This window comes from Crinia signifera, chromosome 11, assembly GCF_055691185.1.
Source record: "Crinia signifera chromosome 11, ASM5569118v1, whole genome shotgun sequence".
NCBI lineage: Eukaryota > Metazoa > Chordata > Amphibia > Anura > Myobatrachidae > Crinia > Crinia signifera.
This window is the reverse complement of record NC_139227.1, coordinates 66,449,142-66,474,021: the sequence shown is the minus strand read 5'-3', so window position 1 is coordinate 66,474,021 and position 24,880 is coordinate 66,449,142. Positions and strand designations below refer to the sequence as shown.

The window sequence follows — 24,880 nt, the reverse complement described above, 5'->3', positions numbered from 1 at the left end:
CGCCACCCAACACCCCTGTCCGCAAGGCTGCTTGCATGCACCTGGCGAACAATCTGTTTGCCTTGGCCGCACGCAACAAGCGCATGCGAAGGAATGCACAATAAGAAAATATCAGCCCCAGTGCGAAAGAGGGAACCTTGCCAACAAACCTGAATAAGGTCCTATGTGTACGCAGTATTAGGCTGGGTACACACTAGGGGTTTAGAAATAAGTTCCCCGGTGGTACAGGGACTAAGAAACAACCTAGAAAGTTCCCATCTTGAGTTTGAATCCATACTCAGACTGTTCACCCTAGATCAGTGATAGCACTTCACAATTAAGCATTAAAATGTAATTGTTTGTAGGTTTATTTTAGACTAGCTATTATAGTTATCTGAAGAGTGTAAAAGAAAATGGCAAATGGAGAATTAAGCTCATGGGAAAACAAGGTCTTGGACCGTTTTTAATAATACATGGATACCTCTTGTTATACGGACAGGAGTATGTACATAATCTGTCACAAAAATCCTTGTACATTTAAAAAAAAAAAAAAAAAAAAAATCTCAAACTCCTCTTTTGAAACAAAGATTGCACATGTCTGAGAATCAATTTATACATTAACTACATTTTAACAATCCTGGTCATCTTGCCCCAGCATGAGGCAACATTTACACTTCTCTTTATCACCGATCCATTCCATTGTCTTCAGGAATATCTTGGAAACAAATCTTCAACAAGCGCTCACAATACTCCAGTTCTTCCTGAAAGATAAAGATAAAGTAAAGTTCTAATTATAGGTCAATCTTGTTCAACAATTGTCAATATCTGGCGTTTCAAAATTTAAATGAGAATAGAAAACTGGATATTACTGTAATAAAATTAGGACCAAACATATATACAGAAAACCCCCCAAAAAACACTGCATGAGATCTAGCTGGCGGCGGGACAACAGGAGATTGGGCTGTGACCGTTTTGGCGCTGCATGTTACAGTGCTTCACGGGCAGTCCTGTGCAGGGCAGAGTGGAGGAGGATTGTTATGACACTGCTTTCCAGTGAGTAGTGGGGAAGAGGGACCCCAGACACAGCTTGGGCCCCATAAAAGTTGCACCCTCAGTAGTTATGCCAGTGCCCTGGTGGTTGGGACCAGACTCCTTCAGTTCCAGTATGTTTGGCTTCCAACAAATCTTGTTAAGTGGGTACAGGCATTGTGACTGGGGGGGGGTTTCTGAATTTAGCAAACACTGTGCCATACCATGTTTTTGCGACTCCTCTACCTCAGCATACAATCAGGCGATGCGCACTACTACAGGGCTGTCCATTTACTTTCAGTGGTTGTGCTGCCAGTTCCCATGCCCCAGCAAGGCCAGGGAATCTATCCCAATATTTCTGGTGGACAAATCAGATGGTGCCTTCCATCATATCCTGAATTTAAAAGTTAAACCCACGTCAGCTTCTACACAAATTCAAGATGGAGTAATTGCTCATGGATGGCTCATCAATTTTCCAAAATCCAACCGCCTCCCTTCTCAATAGATGGCATTTCTGGACCTTATTTTTGATACAGAGTCGGAGTGTGTCTTCCTTCCATCCAAGGAAGGGTCTCTCCTTCAGCTGCATCAGGGTGAGGGTCTTTGTTCTCCAATGTATGTACCTACAAGGGAAGATTATGGCTGCTTTCAAGGCATTCTCCTTCTCTAGATTCCAAACCAGACCACTTCAACATCAGATTCTTCTTTGTTTGTTCAAGAGAGGTCCTCATCTCAGTCAGTTATTTCAGCTGTCTCCTCATCAAGCAAGTTGTTTCAGCGGTGGCTCTACTCTACAATCTGATGTGAAGTTCATAATTTCTGATCTGGAACATGACTGATGCCAGGTTGATCAAATGGGGTGCAGTGTTTCTAGGCCAATACTCCCAGGGCTTCTGGTCTCCCTCAGTCTGTTCTGTCCATCAACATTCTTGAACTGCGTGCAATCCATTATGCACTTCTACAAGCTCAGACTTCCTTGCAGGGCCTTCCAGTCTGACAATGCCCGATTCTGGTTGCATTGTATCGCGGCCCGCCGCCCAGCGAAGATACCAGACACTCTGCTAATGGATGTTTTGCATAAAGATCCACCACAGAGCCTTCGTGGACACCATGATAGCTCCATGATACTTCAGTCTCCATTATGTCTCTGCCCTTATATTAATCTGTGTTCTAGTGGTACTCTCCACTAGATCATGCTGGCTGCAGAGCCATGCCATCTTCCTCTTTATATATTGGTTTGCTCCCTAGGGAGCGTGGTATGTTTCCACACAATCTCATCAATTAGTTTTTACAAAAGTAGAGAGACCCCAACATTTCGACTTGGTAATGGGGGTGCTGTTCCCTTCAGTCTATTGTAGACAATTTTTACACAAAAGAGGGCCTTGAAAAAACTGTTAAACAGTTAAAACACATGTGTTGGCATGTGTCATGTCTGAAAGGTCTGTTAGCCTGAAAAAGCTGAAATTTAAAATGTTGACCTAATACTTATAAATAAATACTATTATATGTAAAGGGGTAGTAGAAATGACATCCTGGAAGTGTGACTATTGAAGTAATGTGGCTTATAATTACTATACATTATACACAAAGAAGCACACCAGAAAATCAGATTGATGTGCATGAAGTGACCAAAAGAGGGCAAAAAGGATTATAATTTGTGTCACTAATTGGTAACAAATTTAATACTCTCAGGTCACAATAACTATTGTCAAATGCTCAAAAGCATTATGCTAGACTTTGAAAGGAGCATAAAGGGGTATGCAATCTGCGGCCATGGGAATCTTTCCGACGTGGGAAATAGTGGCAGCTCCCTATTCAATGCTGGCATTGACAGCATTGATGCGGGATCACCGCAGAACGGGCCCCACTTCAGAAGCTGTCGGGCCCGTTCTGCCGATAACGGCCGTGGATTGTGGTTATCTGGGCCGCAGATCGTCAATCCACAGCCGTTTTTCGTGGCCACGCCCCCTTTGCGCCCATCGCCAGGTGGGACATTGAATCCCATCTGTCGTTTTGTGGTCGATCTCACCGCAAACGGGCCAGGATCACGGCTGTCGGCGGGGATCAACAGCCGTGATCCCAGATTGAATACCCCCCTATATATTGATAATAGAAACATTGTCCTGTAACAAGGACATAACATTAACTTGTATTCAATATAGCCACAAAAAGGATACAATAGCCACGGAAATCAATAATTATTCCTAGTGGTCAACATTTTGGGCTGTACTCAGATATTTTTCAGCCAAGACACCTGTGTGATTTTAACACATTATAATTTTCTTTTCTTCTCTCTTTATCCCATTATATGTGTATAGGTCTGTGTAGTGTATGTGATTTTATCCTCTATTTTTTGCTGTTTATGTGGTTTTCCAAATTCTGATATAGGGAATATTAAAATAACACTAATAAAAGCTATATTTTAATATTTTGCTTGTGGGTTCCCCTGAACAGTCCCTCCTCTCTTTTCCTTCTACAAGGTCCCTGCCTTCACTCAAATTTGCGTCAGTTGGCTTTGACGGTATAGCTATTGAGACCCAAATCTTGTGAAAACTCATGTGGTTCTCTCGTTCAGTGGCCAATAAGCCTGTCACTACCGGGATTTACCCTCATGTCTAGAAATGATACATCTCCTGGTGCAAAAGTGTCAAGTCTGTTTGATGCAGTTTTTCGCTTGCCCAGTCTCATTCCTTCAGGATGGCTTGTCACAGGGTCTTTGCCTCTCTACCCTCAAGGGACAGGTTTCGGCTTCTTCTGTTCTTTTACAGCAGCAACTGGCTGTATTTTCAGATGTCAAAATTTCCATCAGTTACTGATGTTTAGCCCCCTTATGTCCCTTTTGGGGATTTTAAATTGGTGTTGTCCATCTTCTACGCTCTGCACCTGTTGGATGCGGTCTGAGCTCTTCAGATCTACTTTGATTGTGTGTCTGATTTATGGCGTACATATGTCGTTCTGTTCTTGGAGTTTGTAATGTGCCAAAACAGTGTTGGCCCACTTCCAGAGGCACAATTGCTCAGTGGGTCACTGCTGCCATTAAATCTCCTTGTATATTCTGGGTACGGACCTTGTAAGTGCACTGTGGAGGTTCCGTGGAGCAATTGTGCAGAGCAGCAACCTGGTCTTCTGTGCATATCTTACTACTTTCTACCATTTCCATACCTTTGGTATATGGGACACCAGTTTTTGTCAAATGTGTGCCATCATGCTGGCAGATGCCCTTCACCTTGTTACCTTGCTCTGGGAAGTCCAAGGTGTAATGGCTAACACGTTCTCCAAATGGATACTGGAGAAAGTTGGATTTTTGTACTTTCAGTAAAATTCCTTCCTTGAGTGTCCATCTGAATAACCCTGCAATCCCTCCCTAATGTGTTGTTCTTATTCTTGAGGGCTGTTGCATTTATTGTTGTCCTTTATCTCCCCCTTTCCCAAGTTGTGTCTTTGTTAAACAGGGAACATGTGGATAAGTGGAGGTGGGAGGGGCTGAGGGGGACTTAATGATAACTCACAGACATTAAACCTATGAGCCAGAATGTAATGGTATCAGTGCAGTGATCCTCAGTACAAAAATCCATCTTTCTTTTTTAGGGCAAATTTTTTAAACATTCTATAAAACACAAATGAACACAGCAACCAGTGAGATACCAGCTTACAATTTATAGTATGTAATAAATGATAGCCACAGCCATATAGGTCGCGATGACCATGTTTTTAAGCGGGAACAAACAAAAACAAATCCTAAAATCACCAAAAAGGGGTTACCTGCTCTAGGAGGGGAGCAATAATGCGAGGATCACTGGTTTTCTGTGATCCTTGCAGTTTAACCCCCTCGCCGGCCGCTCGCACCGGCATTGAATACTTGCCTTTGAGTTTGTTTTTAGCGTTTAATAAATCTATTTGTATAATAAAAGGATGCTAATAGATGCTACAGACATTTCAAACAATAAAGATGAAGTGCAGACTGTACCTGAAACTCTTCCTGCTTTTGGACCAGTTGACAACGCTCTTTGAGCAACTCTTCCAAGGCTAAATCAGGAGCTCGACATTCAGCTACACCTTGTGGGAAATCAGTCACTAAACTGGGGAGAGAAGAGAAAGTTATAGGCAGGCAAAGCGGAGATGACCATCTTATCAGTATGAGCCACAGAAGAGAAAATAAATAAAAATAGAAGGAAGAAGGAAATGAGGAAAAAGAGACACCAGTATAAGGACAGGCTGGGGCAACTACTAAGGAAGCTGAGTTTTGCCAACTAACCTTTCTTTTCTGTTAGATCAGGATAGGTCATGCCTTTTGTGGATATTTGCAGATTCTATTACTGCTGTATTGGTTTCCTACACAAATCCAACCCAAATAAGATGTTTGTTTTGTGTCTAATAAATACAAATGATCTTGTCATGCCAATGTCATCTGTCAGTTACTCCAGGTGGTGCTCAGCCCTTTAAATTGGGCATCAAACAGCCATCTGAGGTTACCCCATGAATTTCTGTAATTTATCCCAACCCACGAGGTATTTTCCAGACAATTATATTTCTTCTCCTGTATCTACTGTGGGGTAATAATTGGGAGTAGCACCTTAGCTAACGGCATATATTAGAATGAAGTCTGTAATAATCAACATTAAACCTATGTCTGTAAGGACAACCGAAAAAGGATACAAAAAATAAATAATCTGCCCGCGCTCAGTTTTACCCATATTGTACATGGCACCAGCTGTGTGGTAGCATTGATGCCATATATGTATACTAAGTAGAAAGACTTGTTATTAGTGGCAACAATAAAATACAAACCTGCATGCATGTAGAAACCATATTTATTTATTAACAGTTTCTTATATAGCGAACACATACTGTATTACGCAGCACTTTAAAGAGAATATTTGGACATTCACATCAGTCCATGCCCCAGTGGAGCTTAAAATCTATATTCTATATTTTTGGATTTTGCCCCCGGAGGAAACCCACACAAGTACAGGGATAATATACAAACTGCACACAGTTAGGGCCATGATGGGAATCGAACCTCAGTGCTGTGAGCCAGTAATGCTAACCATTACACCATCCGTGCTGCCACCAAACAATAACAAATTATATTTAAATCTAAAAAAGGAAACAGGTAATTGTCATATTTTGAACAAAATATTTAAAGCTTGCAGCCCATAGCCAAAACATAACAAAACCTCCTGTTATATTTACTACGCAGATCTGCAGTTTTTTATTGTTAAAACAGATAGCAAAAGTCTGTTTTGACAACAATGCAATTTGCAATCAGATCCTCTAGATAGGATCCATAGCACATGAGCTGTGCATACAGAAGAATACAACATGAAACAGTGATGATAAATACGTCAGTTATTGGTCAGCATAAGTAATAACCTGAAACGCAGGGCACACCTTACCTGCACAGGGCACAGAGGACATGTTCATGGAAAGGGCTGTGTTCTGTGCGAAGCAAAGACACCAGCTGCTGGACCATCCCCATGGAACACAATGTACCTGCAAAGACAGTTACATTTTAGAAACTGCTCAACTTATCTTGCAGTTTTCCCTATACTGAAGGAATGGGTGACTGTGTCCTGGATGAAACAGCGATTTTCTTGGTAAAGCAAAATGAAGCATACATTTACCTACAATAATAATTATGGTAATGCCATTATGTATATTCCTATCTCCTCACATAGCAATGCGAGTTTAGGCAGAGAGCAGAAATGACACCAGTATATAGAGAAAGCAACATGCATACATAGTGTGCCAACTCAATTAATGTTAGTGGCTGCAATAACGTTGTTTATTGCAGCATTGCCCACAGCACTAGAGCGAAGTAAAAATGGTCATTTTAAATCCTTTTTGCTCTTGTTCAGACAAGCTTGCAGTATGTACATTTTCAGTCAACAAGGCAATGATATACTTCACAAACAGACGCTGAATGCTACACAGTTGAACAGTGGTTCTCAGCCTCAGTCCTCAAGGACCCCCAACAGTGCACATTTTCCAGGTCTCCACACAGCATCACAGTTAAATAATTAGCTCCACCACTTTTAAAATGTGTCAGTGAATAATGAGTGCACCTGCCAGCTGACCTGGAAAAGTGCACTGTTGGGGGTCCTTGAGGACCGAGGTGGATAATCACTGCAGTAGAACCTTTGCATAAGGGTGGTTAACAGATCACACTGTGGTATAGAAGAGCTGCATTGGTTTGGGAAAGTAGTTATGTAAATTGGGATTCTCTCCATAAAGGAAATATAGGTACTTGTTTATTATCACGGCGCCCCCGATATTAAGTCGCACGATTTTTTATCGCATGCCATACACCCGATGCACTGCGATGCGATGTAAGCCCCCTATACGATGTTAAATTGTATAAGCACCCGAATGGGTGCTTTTAAGCACCCGAATGGGTGCTTACAATGTTAAATGCACCCCCACGCCCCCCCCAGTATGAACGTGAACCCGAAGCGTACGCGTCCTCCGACCTTTTCATACCCCCACTATCCACGTTGGTGTGGAGTTGATTTTATATAGTGTGGCGAGCGCAGCGAGCCCCGTGAGGGGACGCGTATACCTGTGAAGTAATGCGTGTGCGCTCGCCACTCTTCTATATCAACTCCACGCCGACGTGGATAGTGGGGGTATGAAAAGGTCGGAGGATGCGTACAGCCGCCCCTCGCGGGCACGCTGCGCTCGCCACGCTTCGGGTTCACGTTCATACTGGGGTGGCGTGGGGGTGCATTTAACAATGTAAGCACCCATTAGGGTGCTTATACAATTTATAATCTCATTGCATCGCATTGTATAGCATTGTATGCCATACAATTTTAACATTGTATGATATTGGGGAACATCGCATAGCATCGCATGCCTTATGGTCTGCGATGCGATGGGCGCCGTGATAATACACAAGTACCAAAATATACATACAGAGGTAAATTCTGCATACATGAGCAGAATGAATTCACACATTTCTGCGACTCTCCGGCCTATTCTGACGCAAACAGACCTTGGTCGGAATGTTTTTCCTGTGAAATGGCGCATTTCAGGGTGGCAACAGCATGAGTGTACACAACTACCCTGTCTTGCGTGAGTGACATGGATGTGTATGAAGGGTTCTGTGTGATTGGCATCATATGGTGTGGAAGGGAAGCACATTTAGGATGGATCTCATCCACAAGTGGATGGCATTAATGCCATCCACTTGTGGATGAGATCCATCCTAAATGTCCCTAAATGGGGCCCTAGATATCACTCGCAGACACACGAACACACGCCAGTAAAGACACAGGACTATTAATCTCTGAATATATAACTGGCTAATTCAATGCATGTTATAACTGAGGGCACTATTTAGTAGCTCCCACAGCTATTACTCTGATATAGATAGAGATATATAGATATATCTCTCTATCTCCTTTAGGTGGCACTAGAGGTACCACCCATTAACACATCGTTTGAGAATAATACTGATATCAAATGAAACTTTATAGATATCCCATATTATAACAAATAAAGCCAGCTACTACAAGTTTTGGCATGCTACTTCACAGTGGACAAATACTATGTGGTTCCATGTGTGGTTTATCTAGATTCTATTGTTGGAATATATCAAGATACTGGTCACACACAAACAAACTTATCATGTAAGGTCTATTATAGATCAAAGAAAAGGGGTGACCCTAGGGTCGCACAGAAGCGCTAATGTGTCTACACAATTAAAAAACTCTTAATAGTGTGTGCCTATAAAATCTAGTATTCCCTTTGGGTATAACTGCCGCCTCCTGTCAGAGGTATTGTGTTCCTCTGCTAGTAGAACAAGGTTTGGGAGTGATAGATTACTATCACAAGGTGGCGCTGTTTTACCACAAAAGTGCAATTTACACAGTACTGTGATATCACTTGATTTAATAAAAAAGACACATTAAAATACAATTCATATACACTCAAATATACATACAAAGTAAAAACAAACAACATATAACATATAATGGCATATATTAATTATGCAGAGCGAGGCATTATCAATGTATGAGGCTTTTGATACTGTTCAGATGTATTTTGTGAGGCAATATGACCATAGTTACCAGTCCCTTAGATGCTGTTCCTTTGGGTTTTGTATAATATGGAGGTATTGTCCACTTAATTCCTTTTTCTGAGCAATTCAAATGGGTCCTGTAATAGTTGGACCGGCTCCAGGTACAAGTGTCCAATTTGTAACTCCTTTTTAGGCTCTCTTAGCCAATTTCAGCTCACCCAATTTCAGCAGTGTGTAAGGCTGGTAATTGCAGCGTGTCAGGGTGCTGGTACCGGGCTGTAACGGGCTCCAATACGCGTTTCTCCGCCTTAGTAACGCTCGGCGGCTTCCTCAGCTGGATGCCCAACAGCACTAAGTTCTCCCTTTTTATGCGGTGTCCGTTCGCGGGGATTCTCCCCGGGAACTTCCGCATTGTGCGCTCCAAGCCTCGTTCTCGTGTCCTCTATTTATAGAGTACCGCGGCCATTTTTATTTTTGTGCGTCAAGCCTCATTGTCAGTTCTTCTCATATTGCATTATACGGTGGCCATTTTTATTTTTCCAAGCCTCGTTTTCGTATTGTCGCCATTTTGTAATCCATTGCATATATATTAATAGTAAAGCCTCATATTTAGATGTTTCCAAGCCTCGTTTACAAACCCGGAAGTCATTTATAGCCTCATAGTTAGAAAAATGCCTCTTATTTAATCCATATGCCTCGCTCTTATATACATATAATTTTTACAAAAAATATCAAATATAGTTATATATTCTTAATCTTTCATGTGTGTACGAAACATGCACTTGCTCAATTAGCAATTTTTATCATTTTTAATTAATATCATTTTTATTATTTCTTCACCATTACTTATCATCTGCACATGCGCACACACATGATTTTTTTATTACGTTACAAACATTAATGAGTATTCTAGGGCTTAACACCCATATTGACCCAGAGTTGATTATTAAGTCAAAAATAATTACATAAAAATAAAAAGTAACTTTTATTTGTATGTAATTATTTTTGACTTAATAATCAACTCTGGGTCAATATGGGTGTTAAGCCCTAGAATACTCATTAATGTTTGTAACGTAATAAAAAAATCATGTGTGTGCGCATGTGCAGATGATAAGTAATGGTGAAGAAATAATAATAATAATAATAAAAATTATATTAATTAAAAATGATAAAAATTGCTAATTGAGCAAGTGCATGTTTTGTACACACATGAAAGATTAAGAATATATAACTATATTTGATATTTTTTGTAAAAATTATATGTATATAAGAGCGAGGCATATGGATTAAATAAGAGGCATTTTTCTAACTATGAGGCTATAAATGACTTCCGGGTTTGTAAACGAGGCTTGGAAACATCTAAATATGAGGCTTTACTATTAATATATATGCAATGGATTACAAAATGGCGACAATACGAAAACGAGGCTTGGAAAAATAAAAATGGCCACCGTATAATGCAATATGAGAAGAACTGACAATGAGGCTTGAGGCGCAAAAATAAAAATGGCCGCGGTACTCTATAAATAGAGGACACGAGAACGAGGCTTGGAGCGCACAATGCGGAAGTTCCCGGGGAGAATCCCTGCGAACGGACACCGCATAAAAAGGGAGAACTTAGTGCTGTTGGGCATCCAGCTGAGGAAGCCGCCGAGCGTTACTAAGGCGGAGAAACGCGTATTGGAGCCCGTTACAGCCCGGTACCAGCACCCTGACACGCTGCAATTACCAGCCTTACACACTGCTGAAATTGGGTGAGCTGAAATTGGCTAAGAGAGCCTAAAAAGGAGTTACAAATTGGACACTTGTACCTGGAGCCGGTCCAACTATTACAGGACCCATTTGAATTGCTCAGAAAAAGGAATTAAGTGGACAATACCTCCATATTATACAAAACCCAAAGGAACAGCATCTAAGGGACTGGTAATTATGGTCATATTGCCTCACAAAATACATCTGAACAGTATCAAAAGCCTCATACATTGATAATGCCTCGCTCTGCATAATTAATATATGCCATTATATGTTATTTGTTTTTACTTTGTATGTATATTTGAGTGTATATGAATTGTATTTTAATGTGTCTTTTTTATTAAATCAAGTGATATCACAGTACTGTGTAAATTTCACTTTGTGGTAAAACAGCGCCACCTTGTGATAGTAATCTATCACTCCCAAACCTTGTTCTATTATAGATCAGTTTGTTGAATCTAAATAGTGTGGCAAACACCACACAATGGGGTAGATATACGAAGCAGTGATAAGGGAAGAGAAGTGATAAAGTGCCTGGTACTTTATCACCGGCCAATCAGCTACTGACTGTCCCTTTTTAAACCCAGCCTGTAACTTAACAGTCAGGAGCTGATTGGCCGGTGATAAAGTACCAGGCACTTTATCACTTCTCCTCCCTTATCACTGCTTCATACATCTACTCCAATATGTTCTCTAACCACCAGGTGTCAGCAAAGGAATGATACCTATCTTTGAATACACAATTGGTAAATTCAATGCATGTCATAATTGAGGGCACTTTATAGGGGTGTATTCAATGTTTTTTGTGAGCGGTGTCAGTGAGTAGTGCTCACTGCTCCCTGTCACAGCTTGCCCTGTCATTATTCAACTGACCCCCGCTGTATCCCCCTCACTAGGTTTTTGGAGTGAAAAATAGTGAGACTCGCAGCTAATTACCATGGGCTCCCTGAATTAGCCGCGAGCCTCGCTGTTTGGGGGAATCCTTGCTGTTGATTCCCCTGGAATGTAAAATATGGTGAGCAGCCAGCATCGCTTGTTTTACGGCGATCCCCGCCGTTTAACCCCCACGCCGGCCGCATTGAATATACCCCTATTTAGTGGCTCTCATATCTATTACAGAGAGATTTACAACCTCTAGGTGGCAGCAGAGGTATTTAGCATCTATTAAGAGAGTGTCCACAACATGATTTGTGTATTAAAAAGGAATAAAGATATATTTTGAGGAAAACACCGAAAGAAGATAAATCTTAGGAAGGGTACTGAAGACCAGAATTAGACTTCGAGCTAGAAACCAACCAGTATGGTTTCAGACAATACAGACATCCAACCAGTGATTTTAACATATCTATTCTATTCTGAATATGTGTTTTTTCTCTATAGTTTTAACCTCTATATTTCAATGCTATGTGTATAACAATGGATCCGATATGTAATGCCGGCGATCGGAATCCCGACACTGGAATCCCGACCGCCGAAATCCCGACATGGGGGGGACGTGGAGCGCCCCCCCTTGCGGGCTCGCTGCGCTCGCCACGCAGCGGGCCCGGTGCCTCGCTACGCTCGGCACGCTATTTTATTCTTCCTCTATGGGTGTCGTGGACACCCACGGAGGGAGAAAGTTTCGGGATTTCGGCGGTCGGGATTCCAGTGTCGGGATTCCGACCGCCGGCAAGTTGACTGCATCCCATACCAATTCCCCAAACTGAAAAAAAAGGGAATTATCATCAATTACTAGAAAGTAACATTTTAAATTAATTACATAGTGCGCCCTCTAATACAGTCCCTCTCTTCCTTGTGTCATATCTCTCTCCCTCTCTCAGACTGTCAGGAGCAGCACCCCTTGCATTGAAATATTTTGGGGTCCTACCTAACCCAAAAGGTACATGACATATTGATGTGCAGGCATTCTCCTTGACCCAGAGGGGCTGATCCATGGTATAATATATGTAAGACAATGACGGGTAATAAAACTGACCCAGCATTAGAGGAGAAAGACACAGGACATTAGTCCTTTAATGCTGCATATATACAAATGCAACTCACAGGTTATAAAAAGATACAACACTAGTCTAGGGGATAATATTAAGGTACATTTTACATTCATGCATTTACAGTATTACATTTCTATTAGTGGGAGGGGGATGGTTGCACTGATTTAGTATAAAACCCTAGAAGAGATCGACAGCAGGAAATAACTATAACCTTTTACCTTTATGTTCTGGATGACTAGCCAGAATATTCTGGAGTAAGAAGGCAGATTTTATATTTAGTTTGACTATGTTGCTCTGCATGGCCCGCATCAGCACAGAAAAACCATCCATCTTCACAAACTCAGCCAGCCCTGCTTCCTGTTCCCGCACCAAGCCTGTGCAACACAATACATAGTGACAATAGTCATGTTCATGAGGGACATTGTACAGAAAGTAGTACAGAGGTTTAGGAGACAGGAAAAACACATGTTCCAGAGAGGACACTTGGACAGACGTAACAACGGTGGCTCCAGTCAGTGGCCAGTATTCAAAGAGAAAAGTTTGCCTTGTTTTATGGCGAGTTTGTGCTGTTTTCGCGTTGGAAGGAGCATTTTGCTCTCCAAAAGTGAACCACCCTATTTAATGTGATATTTTCGCAGTCTTTTTAAGTGATTTTCGCCGTGTCTCTCCGTGTAGCAATTCTCCATCTTTTCATGGAGAACTGGAATGTGAACTTTTAAACTAAAATTTTTTTTTTTTTAAATTTTGGTGTCAAAAAAAAAAAAAATCAGGTTTTTTTTTCTGTGAAGGGGCATGTTATTTTTATTCATGTGCTTATAGCACATGAATATATATTTAATTAAAAAAAAAAATAAATTTTTTTTTTTTACACAGAGCAGCCAGCAGGGGGCCGGAGCTCTCGAGCCGCTCATTAGATATTCATATATTCACTGCATCCGATCATTACATATGCACGATCGGGTGCAGTGAATACTGGGTCCCCCGCTGGCTATAGGGGGGGGGGGGGGGGGCAGCTTGTGCTGCCTGGGTCCCATATGTTCTGGGGCAGCCAGGGAGACTTTAATCTCCCTGGCTGCCACCGTCCCCCGGCTCCCTGCTAGCTCCCTGCCGCGGACACTCGTCCGCTGCAGGGGTTAAGACTCGCGAGTGGTGGCGAGTCTTAACCATATTGAATAGTGGGTGCAGGAGAGGCAGCGAGCCCTCCGGAACAGGGCGAGTGCATGGCGAGAGAAAAAATCTCTCGCCATGCACGGAGAATTTTTCACGTTGAATACTGCCCAGTATCTTCTTACATCAACCAATGAACATTGTTTAAAAAAGAATGCGTCACACTTACAAGAGATTGCAAAAAGGGCCTTTATTCTGACTGTTTCACAGCTGTCAAAGTCCAACAGTTGCAGGTGTTTTTTCATAGCGCCAAGGCACAGTGCCGCCTCCTGAACGAAGGGCACATTCTGACTGCAAATGCCAATCAGGTCAGCAGCTCTCCAGCGCAGACTGGCCTCAGGGCAACTCAAGTAACGAGTCAACAGCAACTCCATCCCACCCAGCTTGCAGAAATCTAAGGCAGGAGAATGATCTCATGAATAATAGAAGACACATTTTGGCATTATAAGTAGAGCATGACAGCATTTCCATACACCAGTACTATACCGATGATCAGCTTATAAAGAGCAAAATTCCAGAGTTTAGATGGTCTGTTTAAAATAAAAAATTTTAGGCAGTTAGAGATTCTCAATAAGAACCAGGTCCAACAGAATGTGTGGAATAGCGTGCACTACAAATCAGATGAGGTTACATAAAGATATCCTGATACAGGTGCGTCCACAATACATCTAGCCTTAATACACCACACAGCCTGGTGGAAGTGAGCAACTGAGCGTCGGACATCTTTATTTTACCTAAATGCATTTTAGTTACAATGCACCAGCACACAACAGGAGATAGTGCTGATTAATTTGATAAGCAACACTTACACAGTCCCATACAGATATACATGAAACACAAAGGAAAAAGGCCATGCTCACTGTAGCACTTTGTAAGCAGACCCCATCACAAACATATGCAAGCATGAGTCCTAACCGGAACGAAGCATCTAGAGAGAAAAAAAAAGGACATCCGACGTTGGCAGAGTCTCATGAGATCTGGCATGCCAACAGGGGCTGTTTGGCACAACTGCAGCAAAGATGTATAAGGACACATCAGTGCTGTAAAATCAGTTTGGGGTATTGAAGAGAAAGTTTTAGAACTGAAAGGAGTACCATATATTCTGACTGTAATTTACAGTAGGGAGGTCACCAGCTGTCCTTACCTGAAGCATTATCAAGGTTTTCACAAAGGTCTGCCAGCAGCTCCAGTGCACGCTCCTTACGCTCGTCTCCATCATTTGTCTCAGTGTTAAGCTCCTGCAGGCATTCCTTCATTTGCTGCACTTCATCCACCTGGCCTGCAAAGGCACTGCTCATAGCCTGCTGAAGCCATTGCCGCCTCTAACACAGGGGAAGAGAGAAAGGCCAGGTTACCCTAACATGTATATCAGGCATTCCCAACCACGGTCCTCAAGGCACACCAACAGTGCAGGTTTTAGTGATATCCAGGCTTCAGCACAGATGGTTTCATCAGAATTCCTTGGCTACTAATTAAGTCACCTGTGCTCAAGCCTGGATATCACTAAAACCTGCACTGTTGGTGTGCCTTAAGGACCGTGGTTGGGAATGCCTGATGTATATGTTGGCTCCAATGTAGAGATACAGGACCTTGTAAAAGAAGACAGAATATAAAAGTAAAATCGCTGTCCCAGCTGTGGAAATAGGGGAATGACACCAGCAGCTGTCGACATCTACAGTTGCAGGAGTTGGAACAGTCAGCGTTGCTGACCATTCATACATCACCCTGCATGTCAGCACCAATGCACTGGAACATAGCGTGGGTTGATACCACTCGAAACCATTATATACACCATGAAAGGAGCAATCTATTTAGGAGTTGGCTAGGAGACATTTTCTCTTCACATGGACTTAGCTAATGAAGTGCTATAGCCCATATGACTAGCGATTTAACTCAATTCCAGAAAAATATTTTGTACCTCTTCAGAAAGCTGGTCTACTTGGTGAGTGGTGCCCGATTCTGTGCCAGCTTCGATGGCCATTTGCAGCAGGCCTTGAAGATTATGCGGATGTTGCCCATTTCTTCCTTGTCCGCTGTTAGCCATGGCACTGACCCACTGTAGACAATATAAAAAAAATACATAAAAAAGGAAAAACATAAATCAACCAAGTTCCATAAAAGCAAGATATGAGGGCAATCTAATTCATAAATAGTATCAAAATCTTGCTGTCCTGAGACACAGAATATCCAATGCATGCTCCAATCTCATTGTCATGCTTTCTGATAGTCTACCTGTAAAACTACTGACTTACAGCAGCAAACTTAAGAAGGACTACAACCTGTATCCAAGGAAAGGGGGCGTTCCTGCAAATACATTATAAGAAGTGCTACCAGAAGATTTAGCTTCATTTGCTTTTTTTCCCCATTTGCATAGAAAGCATCATGAGGAGATTCAATATTTTCAAGTAATACCATTGCTGCTCCAATCAGGTTTCCATTTCTGTTGACGTGCCTAAAAGCATCATGACTAGCCGTGCAGCAAAAACCTAAAACTTTTCTAACTTTTTGCCCTCAAGATCAGGAAGGCTGCACGCAGAAATGTAAGCACTGGCAGCATGAGCAAAGCATAAATTCATTTTATGATCTTTTCCTTGTGTCCATCTAATGACTGTTGAACTTTTGCTGTAAGTGGCACTACTGCCGTGGGCATGGTGTGTGTCAGCGCGCCACTACTGGTGGCAGTATGTATGTCAACAGCACTACTGTATAACGGAACGTGAATAGTGGGAACTATTATGCGGTGTATTAATAATCAAGGGTTCTACATAAGATAACATATCCTTCTAGTAATTAAAGTCCCCACTAAGTGTGCAAAAATAGACACCCATGGCCGAAACATAATTCCTAGACAATCGGTAACAGTTTCACAGGTACTTATATGACGCAGCGTGACACCGAGCCCGAAGCGTGGCGAGCCCCACGAGGGGATGCGGAAAACTAAGCAAATAGCTTAGTGGACTCTCAACTAACATAAGTACCATTTCACACACACTCATGTTGCAGTACTACAGTAGCAGAGGAGAGGTTAAGTGTATCATAAAACCTTTACACAAAATACAGCAAATACATGCAGAACAAACCGACAGATTGCTCTGATTGTTACCAAATTAATAAAATATTGCAGAAATAGCCAATAAATGCATTTTTACAGCAAAGAAAGTGTTTAGGGACCATAAAAACAGTTTTGGTACTTATATGTTAGTTGGGCACCCACTAAGCTATTTGCTTAGTTTTCCGCGTCCGTTCGCCACACTATATACAATCAACTCCATGCCAACATGGATAGTGGGGGTATGAGCGTACTAAATATAGTGGGCGCCCAACTAACATATCTACCAAAGTTTTTCTTTACAATGCAGCATCAAGAGAGAACGCTTAAGGGATAAGTTTTAGAATAAAACCTTGCACAGACAATGAACAGGACTCAGACAACCTGTACTGTTCAGATGGCGATTAAATAAAAGATTAAGGCATATATTTCACAATTCTACCCTAATGTTGAGTGATTAGTTGTTTAAACAAACATAGGCACCCATTAGTATGACGACTCTGGGCAGCAGATTCTGTATTCACAAGAGCTTGCACTGTCTGTGCAGTGCAAGCTGGCAGTAGGAACTGGAGCTGTAGAGAGGGAAACCGGAGCCTGCGGGTATGGGTAAAAACCGGACCAGGACAAAACCCGGGGGTGTCCTGTCCCGGGGGCTGCCTGTGACACCTGTGAAAAAAGCAGAGTTCTGGGAATTCTCTAGCGCTCCTTAATCCCTCTGCTGCAGTGGTTCTCAAATGGTGTTTCAATCTCAATAACACCCAAAAAAGGTACAAATGTTAGCAAGTGGAATGGGAACCGGTCTGCAGCGCTGGACAATATGAATAAATTTACTGGAAATCCCAAAGAGAAGCAGTCCACTCCGTAGTTTCAAGGTAAAAAAAGTACTGAATGCTTTATTAAATAAAAAGTCACATAAAAGGAAGAAAATTTCCTTAAAAAAATCACACAAAAACAGTCTAAAAGTATATAAAAAAGAAGTCACTCTCTTCTTTGCATAGGAGAGAAAACAATTTAAAGGTAGCTCACCAGATTCTTGGAGACGCAAGTATCCCTGTATACTCCAGACTGCACTATAGGTCCTTATGGTGGGTACACCTATCTGGGTGTATGGGGTGTTTCAGGGCTGGGAGGCCGTTCTGCCACTACGGTTACCTCTCTAGTCCTTATGGATTCCCCAGATCTCAGCTCCACCCGGACTCACGGTATTGCGCTTTGGGTTCTGGAAGCCGCACTGCCACTACGGTTATTCCTTCCTCCTTCTGCGCTCACCTGCAGATCTTTACTGTGTAGTGTATCTGGATGGGTACTTTCAGGACAAAGGAACCGTACTGCCACTTGGGTCCTAAGTCCGGTGTGGCAGTACGGTTCCTTTGTCCTGAAAGTACCCATCCAGATACACTACACAGTAAAGATCTGCAGGTGAGCGCAGAAGGAGGAAGGAATAACCGTAGTGGCAGTGCGGCTTCCAGAACCCAAAGCGCAATACCGTGAGTCCGGGTGGAGCTGAGATCTGGGGAATCCATAAGGACTAGAGAGGTAACCGTAGTGGCAGAACGGCCTCCCAGCCCTGAAACACCCCATACACCCAGATAGGTGTACCCACCATAAGGACCTATAGTGCAGTCTGGAGTATACAGGGATACTTGCGTCTCCAAGAATCTGGTGAGCTACCTTTAAATTGTTTTCTCTCCTATGCAAAGAAGAGAGTGAATCCTTTTTTATATACTTTTAGACTGTTTTTGTGTGATTTTTTAAGGAAATTTTCTTCCTTTTATGTGACTTTTTATTTAATAAAGCATTCAGTACTTTTTTTTACCTTGAAACTACGGAGTGGACTGCTTCTCTTTGGGATTTCCAGTAAATTTATTCATATTGTCCAGCGCTGCAGACCGGTTCCCATTCCACTTGCTAACATTTGTGCCTGTGACACCTGTCACCAGGTAGAGGAGGAGTAGAATAAAGTCTCCAGGTATGGTCCGGGCGTGTAGCAAAAGAAAAAAAAAAAAACGGACAGTCCAGATCACCAGATCACATGGGGAGGCTGTAATCTCCCCTCCCCCATGTCCCTAATTATAGCTATCACAGGCATCCTCCCCGGACAAGGCACCCCCCCGGACCGGCCCATACAAGCTCTAGACTGCAGATTTTGATGTCCTGTCCGGCGGTCCAGAGTCTAGTCCGGGTCCGGTTGTTACATAGTCCCGCAGCCTATAGACAAGTTAACTGACCGGGGCTTTCACTCTATGGGCCAGATGTACTACATGGAGAGTGATAAACTACCAGCCAATCAGCTCCTACCTGCCATATCACATACTGTTTTTAAAAAACGACAGGTAGAAGCTAATTGGTTGGTGGTTTACCACTCCATTTTATCACTTTTCAAGCTTAGTACATCTGGCCCTATGGGAGGCAATTGGGGCTGTGGAAGTGCTCACAAGAGCTTGCAGTCTATTTGGGGAACATGGAGGATGTGAAGAGGGGCCCACATGAGCTTGCAGACTATGGAAGTCACAGAAAATTGCAGTTAATAGGTCAGTTTAATGACAGTAGTAGGTGGAGAAGCTGTGTGAAGAGACATAGGAGCTTACAGTGTATGACAAAGTTAGGAAGCTGTGAAGTGACAGAGAGTGACTACACTGCAGTTTGCATTCTGCGGGAAGCACGAGGGGAGACACAGGAGCTTGCATTCCATGTGCCGAAGCAGCAAGGTGACGGGGGAGGGGCTCAGTAAATGACAGCCGGGCATACTAGGTAATTGGCGATGCTAGGCGATGGGCTACGGAGAGATCCAGGGTCATCATGCCCGGGTAACTGAGCTGTATGTGACACCGACGGATCCATGCGCTAGAGGCCTCTGCGTGAACTCACCCCCCGGTCCTCCTGTTCCCGGAAAAGCGGAAAGGGTGAGATGATGCACTGCCACGGCTGTCACGTGCGGTCGCGGCAGTCTCCGGAAGAAGATTCTTTCGCTTCCGGTTGTGCTCTGCTACCTCCCAACTGCAGGCGGCTCTCTCCTCAAGCGCAAATGGACGCGTTAGCCGTGGAATGGGCGGAGTTACGCACAATCAGGGCCGGTCGGGGTGCATAGAAACTGTGACGGAGGGTCACGACAAACCCACCCCCTGAACATAAGATGGGTACACATTGGGGCATATTTATTAATCCTGATGACGTGATAATGCTACAGCCAATCAGCTCCTAACCAGCAAGTTACAGGCTGAAAAAAAAAAAAGGAATAGTAGCCCTAGGGCTACTGAAAAGCGCTAGCTGTGCAAAATCACAAAGCCACAACAATTTTATTCTATATTAGATTATATGTAAACGTTCCTATATGGATTCACAGTGTGATATTACACACCACACTTTCTTAATCACTGTGTAGGATTTGCAGCTTCTTACCAAAAGGTGTGTGGCCTTTTTTAGAGAGACAGAAATAGAGATAAGCGACCGACACCAAGGTGTATGTTGCTTTAAGAAGCGCAGTCCTGCTCAGTAATTCAAACACATTGCTTTTTTAGACTTAAAATATCAAAGACTAAGCTGACCTCTTCCCACCCTCCTGCATAAAACCTGACAATCGCTCATCCTAACCTTCTGTTTATGCCCACTTCTTCCCCTTCTGTGTCACCCATCTGTCTAACCTTCCCCTTTAGAATGTAAGCTCTCTCGAGCAGGGCCCTCGCTCCTCATGTGCCTTTCTTAGAATATATAAACCTCTGCCACGCTGATGATTGCTTCAGTGTCCTGTCCCCTCATTCAACTATCCATATTTAGCATGTACTTGTCCTAAATTGTCTTGTACTGTAATAAGTTATCTGTTTTTACTCATTTGTGTATTGTTAGGCGCTGCAGAACCTTTGTGGTGCCAAATAAATAAATAATAGTAATAATTAGGCCGACCTCCCGACTCTGATCCAATATGCACAGGACCACACATGGGGTCTGACGGGCTGCACGTAAGATTTGCTAAATCTTATGTGCAGCCCAGTGACGGGCGGGGGATGGCAGCGGGCAGGGGATGCCTGCGACCAGAGAGCAGGGAAGGGGGAAAGACGGGATGGTGGGCACCGACAAGGCAACCAGGGATCCAGGATCTAAAGGCCCCCATACATTAGTCTGACTTGTCCTAAGGAATGGGCAGCCACTGATTGGCTAAGGAAAACAGAGGGGTACACTGCATTAAGCAATAAAATTAGGGGGGAAAATTACAGAGTTATTTATTAAAAACATGTAACATGACATACCATATTAAAAGGGGATTTGGCAGTAAAAATGGAGGAATTTATCAATTAAGTCCAGTTCATACGGTACCGTATTTATAGAGTCCACTAGTTGATCCGTTCCTATAATGTCTTCTTGTTATCAACTGGTTATTTGTATCCAAAAAGGCCTGCGGTAGGTATTTCTCATGGAGTAGCACTCTCCCGTTTCTGTATCACCTCGGTCCTGGTTAGGGCGTAAATGAGCTCCAAATGGAATGAACCAAGTGGTGACCGCTGGTCATGGAGAGACTCTGGGTGTGGCGACTGATCCGGATCCAATTCAGTAGGGTAGTGGCAAGGTTTGTAGAACTGGATAAAGATTATCCTCTTAATCCACCTGGTGGACTAAGAGGAGTCATCTTTTCCTCTTTCCCCTTTTTACCTTTTTAAATGACAACAGATCATCAATGTATACAACCATACTTGTTAAGTAATAATTAACCACAATGGGGATGTGCATATGCCAACTGAATCTGATTACGGTGTACGCCTGAATGTGGCCAAATGTGTGCAAAATAATTTCGTACATAGCCATAAAAATATCTACACTCCTGCTGGTAAGAATAGCCCTTTATAATAAAACCAATAATTGAAAACAATATTCTCAGGTTTTCCCTTGTTCTCATACTGTAGCTCATTCATTTGTAGCTACAAGAGAGACAATATGCACAGAAAGTGCTACACCGTCAGCATCACAAATCTTTAGAAATGCAAATAAAGCAAGAGATGTGCCAGATATGTTTATACTGTTGTACTCAGGGACGGATTGTGACTCTAATGCAGGGTACACACCACGACGACCCGCTCACGATGCACATCATGAGCGGGTCGTCAGTGTCTCGTCCGACCCGCTCATGGTGACGCGGGGGGGCACGACCCGCTCACGATGTGCACCGTGAGCGGGTCCGATCCGATGGCGACCCGCACCCGGCTGTATGGTCGTCATTCAGATCCTACCTGCAGCAGGTAGGATCTCAATAACGACCGACCGACCCGCGGGACCGCGCATCGGATCGGTATCGGTCCACACCAGGACAGAAAAGGGCCCAATCAGCACACAATCTACATCCAATTGGTCAGAATTGGATCTAGATTGAGGGGATCGGGCCCTAGTCGTCCTGGTGTGTACCCAGCATAAAACAGCCCTGGCATGCCCCTGTGGTCACAGCTCACAGAGGCATGCCATGAGTCCCGGGGCACCACCCCATCTATCTGTATGCTGGGTAGCAGAGCAGAGTACTAGGATGCAGAGCTGCTCGATTAGGCCTTCGACTCTTCTGACATTTACCAAAAGTGACAGATAACCAGATCAGCCCTGGTTCTACATACACCTCATGAAACTGTAAACGCTGATAGATATCATGATGAATTCTGTGCATCCAGATGATGCCACTAATCAGATCTAACTTTTTTTTAGGCTTTTTTTCACTAAAAAGCACCCACATTTTATATTGCACGGTGTGTCCCTTGACATGCTCAGTTAAAAAAAAAAAAAGATTACTAGTTGGAACACAATTTGAGTCCTCCAAAATTTAGTGGGTGTGGAATATTAGATAGACAGTCAGTGGGTCAACCCAAAAAAGTAAACATGTCGACCTTGTCACATGTAGGGCGGGATCCCGGGATTTGGCCCCCGAAACGCTGGGAATTCAATCCCGGGATTTCGGGATTAGACTGCGCATGTGCAGTCAGACGGCAAGCTCAGACGCTGCCCGGCTTCTCCTGTAGCCAGCAGTGCAGCACTGTGCAGGGTGCGCAGGCCACAGCAGCACAGCCCACCTCAGTCACCCGGCTCCCGGCCACCCAGCCGTACGAGCCTGCCTACCCACCCAGCAACCCGTATCCCGGCTGCACCTTGCTCCCGGCCACTCAATCAGCCCGGCCGCCTACTCAGCAACCTGGCTCCGCAAATGTAAAAAGTAAATATGCGGGCCGCCAGGGCGTTTTTTATTATTAGGGAAGCTGATCCCAGGAAACACCCGGATTGAGCATTTTTCAATCCCGGATCCCGAGATTGAAAAAAATGCCCCGGGATTGGCTTCCTAGTCATGTGCCTACCTTTTTCATGTCGACCTTTTAACCTAGTTGATTTATTGCATGTTAACCTTCTGGGGTAGACATTTGACTGTCTATCTAGACACTGCAAATGGCAACCAATCAGCTGCAACATTTTATAGAATGCGCTTGATAAATGTTACCTCATTGCTGATTGGATGCCATAAGCAACTTCTCTCTTTGTACTGCTTGGTGGTTATTACAGATAATTCAGTGGTTAGGACTCTTACTAGCCCCAATATCCATGTTTTCTATATAAAAGCCCACTCCAGCCTATCTTAGGTGTTTTCCAATACCAATTTAGATACATAATGTGCGGTCCCCTAGATTGCGGAGCTTTGACTATTAAAAATAGGCAAAGCCCCTTGCTGTTCTTATGACAGAGGCAGATTGATTTCTTTGTATACGCTGTATAATGATGTGCTGTATACACTGAAGAATCTACTTATGTTCGGGTCTGTAAATTCAGAAGACATTTAAAATGATTTATAAACACATTTTCAAGCATAAACAGTATTCTATTAACAACTCTTTATTTTGGTCTGAGAATTAGGTAACATTCAGAAGTTCTGTAGGAAGACACAATGTAGTTGAAGAAATGATTAGATGATCATTGCACCATGAACATGAGTTAAGATAATGTTTAAATAAAATAAATAATCTTTCAACCGCATTTCTATATCAAAAGAAAATATTTTGTAATTCTTTAGAATTTGCAAATCATTTGAATTTAATTGAAAATGATTTACATTGATAGTTGTGTTAACCCAATGACTACGGATTTCTCTTGCTAAAACAGCGTTACAAGACATTTAGAAATATGGCATTACCTATGCGGTTTGCCTTGTAAGACTTTATACAATACGCTAATAGGTTGGTGAAGGTAGTGGCATGTGTTCAAGTTGGTATAGTGGGAAGGAATGTAGTAGATTCCAAAAAAAAACAAAACTGGTGATATGGCCCATGTCAACCAATCACAATAGAGCTATGAATTCCGCATTGCATCCTATAAACTGAAAGATTCTGATTGGTTGTTATTTTTAACACCACCATCACTTTTCATTTTTAGAATCTTTAGTTGTTCTACAATCCTTCAAGAATTTTGGGGCTGATTCAGGATCGCTCGATGCAATACGAATTCAGCCCCAGCCCCGATGGTCGGGGTTTGCGCGTGTGCAAACCTGCACCGAACTGCTTCGACGAGTAATATACTCACTGGGATATTTTCTGCGGGGATGGAGGAATGGGGGTGGCTGCTGGGGAATGCCCAGCATTTTATGGGTGTTTCCATAAAAATGCTGGGCGTTCCCCTGAGATCGCAGGCAGGCCGATACCTGCCGGGGAAAGGCGGCTGATGTCACATGTCGTCAACACCTGCCGCCTCTTCCGCGGACACCAAAGGAAATAAAATTCAGTTCAGACTGACTTTCTTCTGAAGGGGAGAGAAATGATTACTCTCCCCTTTGGCCACATGCGAGGGGATGAGTTTGCATACGTCCCCTTCCATGGTACCAAGGGGATCCGCCGGGGAATAGGGTGGCGACGTCTGGCATTTCAGGGCGAACGACCACTG

The 24,880-nt window shown here is 43.1% G+C and overlaps 1 protein-coding gene across 1 annotated transcript; it reads right to left on the bottom strand.

The window, feature by feature from the left end:
• Positions 1–413: 413 nt before the first annotated feature.
• HSPBP1 (HSPA (Hsp70) binding protein 1) lies at positions 414–20,039 on the bottom strand. The gene is made up of 8 exons (XM_083165602.1): positions 19,859–20,039; positions 15,860–15,997; positions 15,086–15,263; positions 14,111–14,335; positions 12,993–13,148; positions 6,405–6,501; positions 4,976–5,087; positions 414–740 (listed from the first exon to the last, which is right to left on the bottom strand). The coding sequence occupies exons 2-8, from the start codon at positions 15,983–15,985 to the stop codon at positions 663–665; spliced, it is 972 nt and encodes a 323-aa protein (XP_083021728.1). The 5' UTR covers positions 15,986–15,997; positions 19,859–20,039; the 3' UTR covers positions 414–662.
• Between the last annotated feature and the right edge of the window lie 4,841 nt (positions 20,040–24,880).

Bases quoted from the DNA above. Each gene is read 5' to 3' on its own strand.
- HSPBP1 (XM_083165602.1), bottom strand. From the start codon at position 15,985: ATGGCTAACAGCGGACAAGGAAGAAATGGGCAACATCCGCATAATCTT. The intron at 15,264-15,859 runs GTACAAAATATT...CCCCTGTGTTAG, and splicing joins TAGACCAGCTTTCTGAAGAG to AGGCGGCAATGGCTTCAGCA. The intron at 5,088-6,404 runs GTAAGGTGTGCC...TTCTCTCCCCAG, and splicing joins GTCCTCTGTGCCCTGTGCAG to TTTAGTGACTGATTTCCCAC.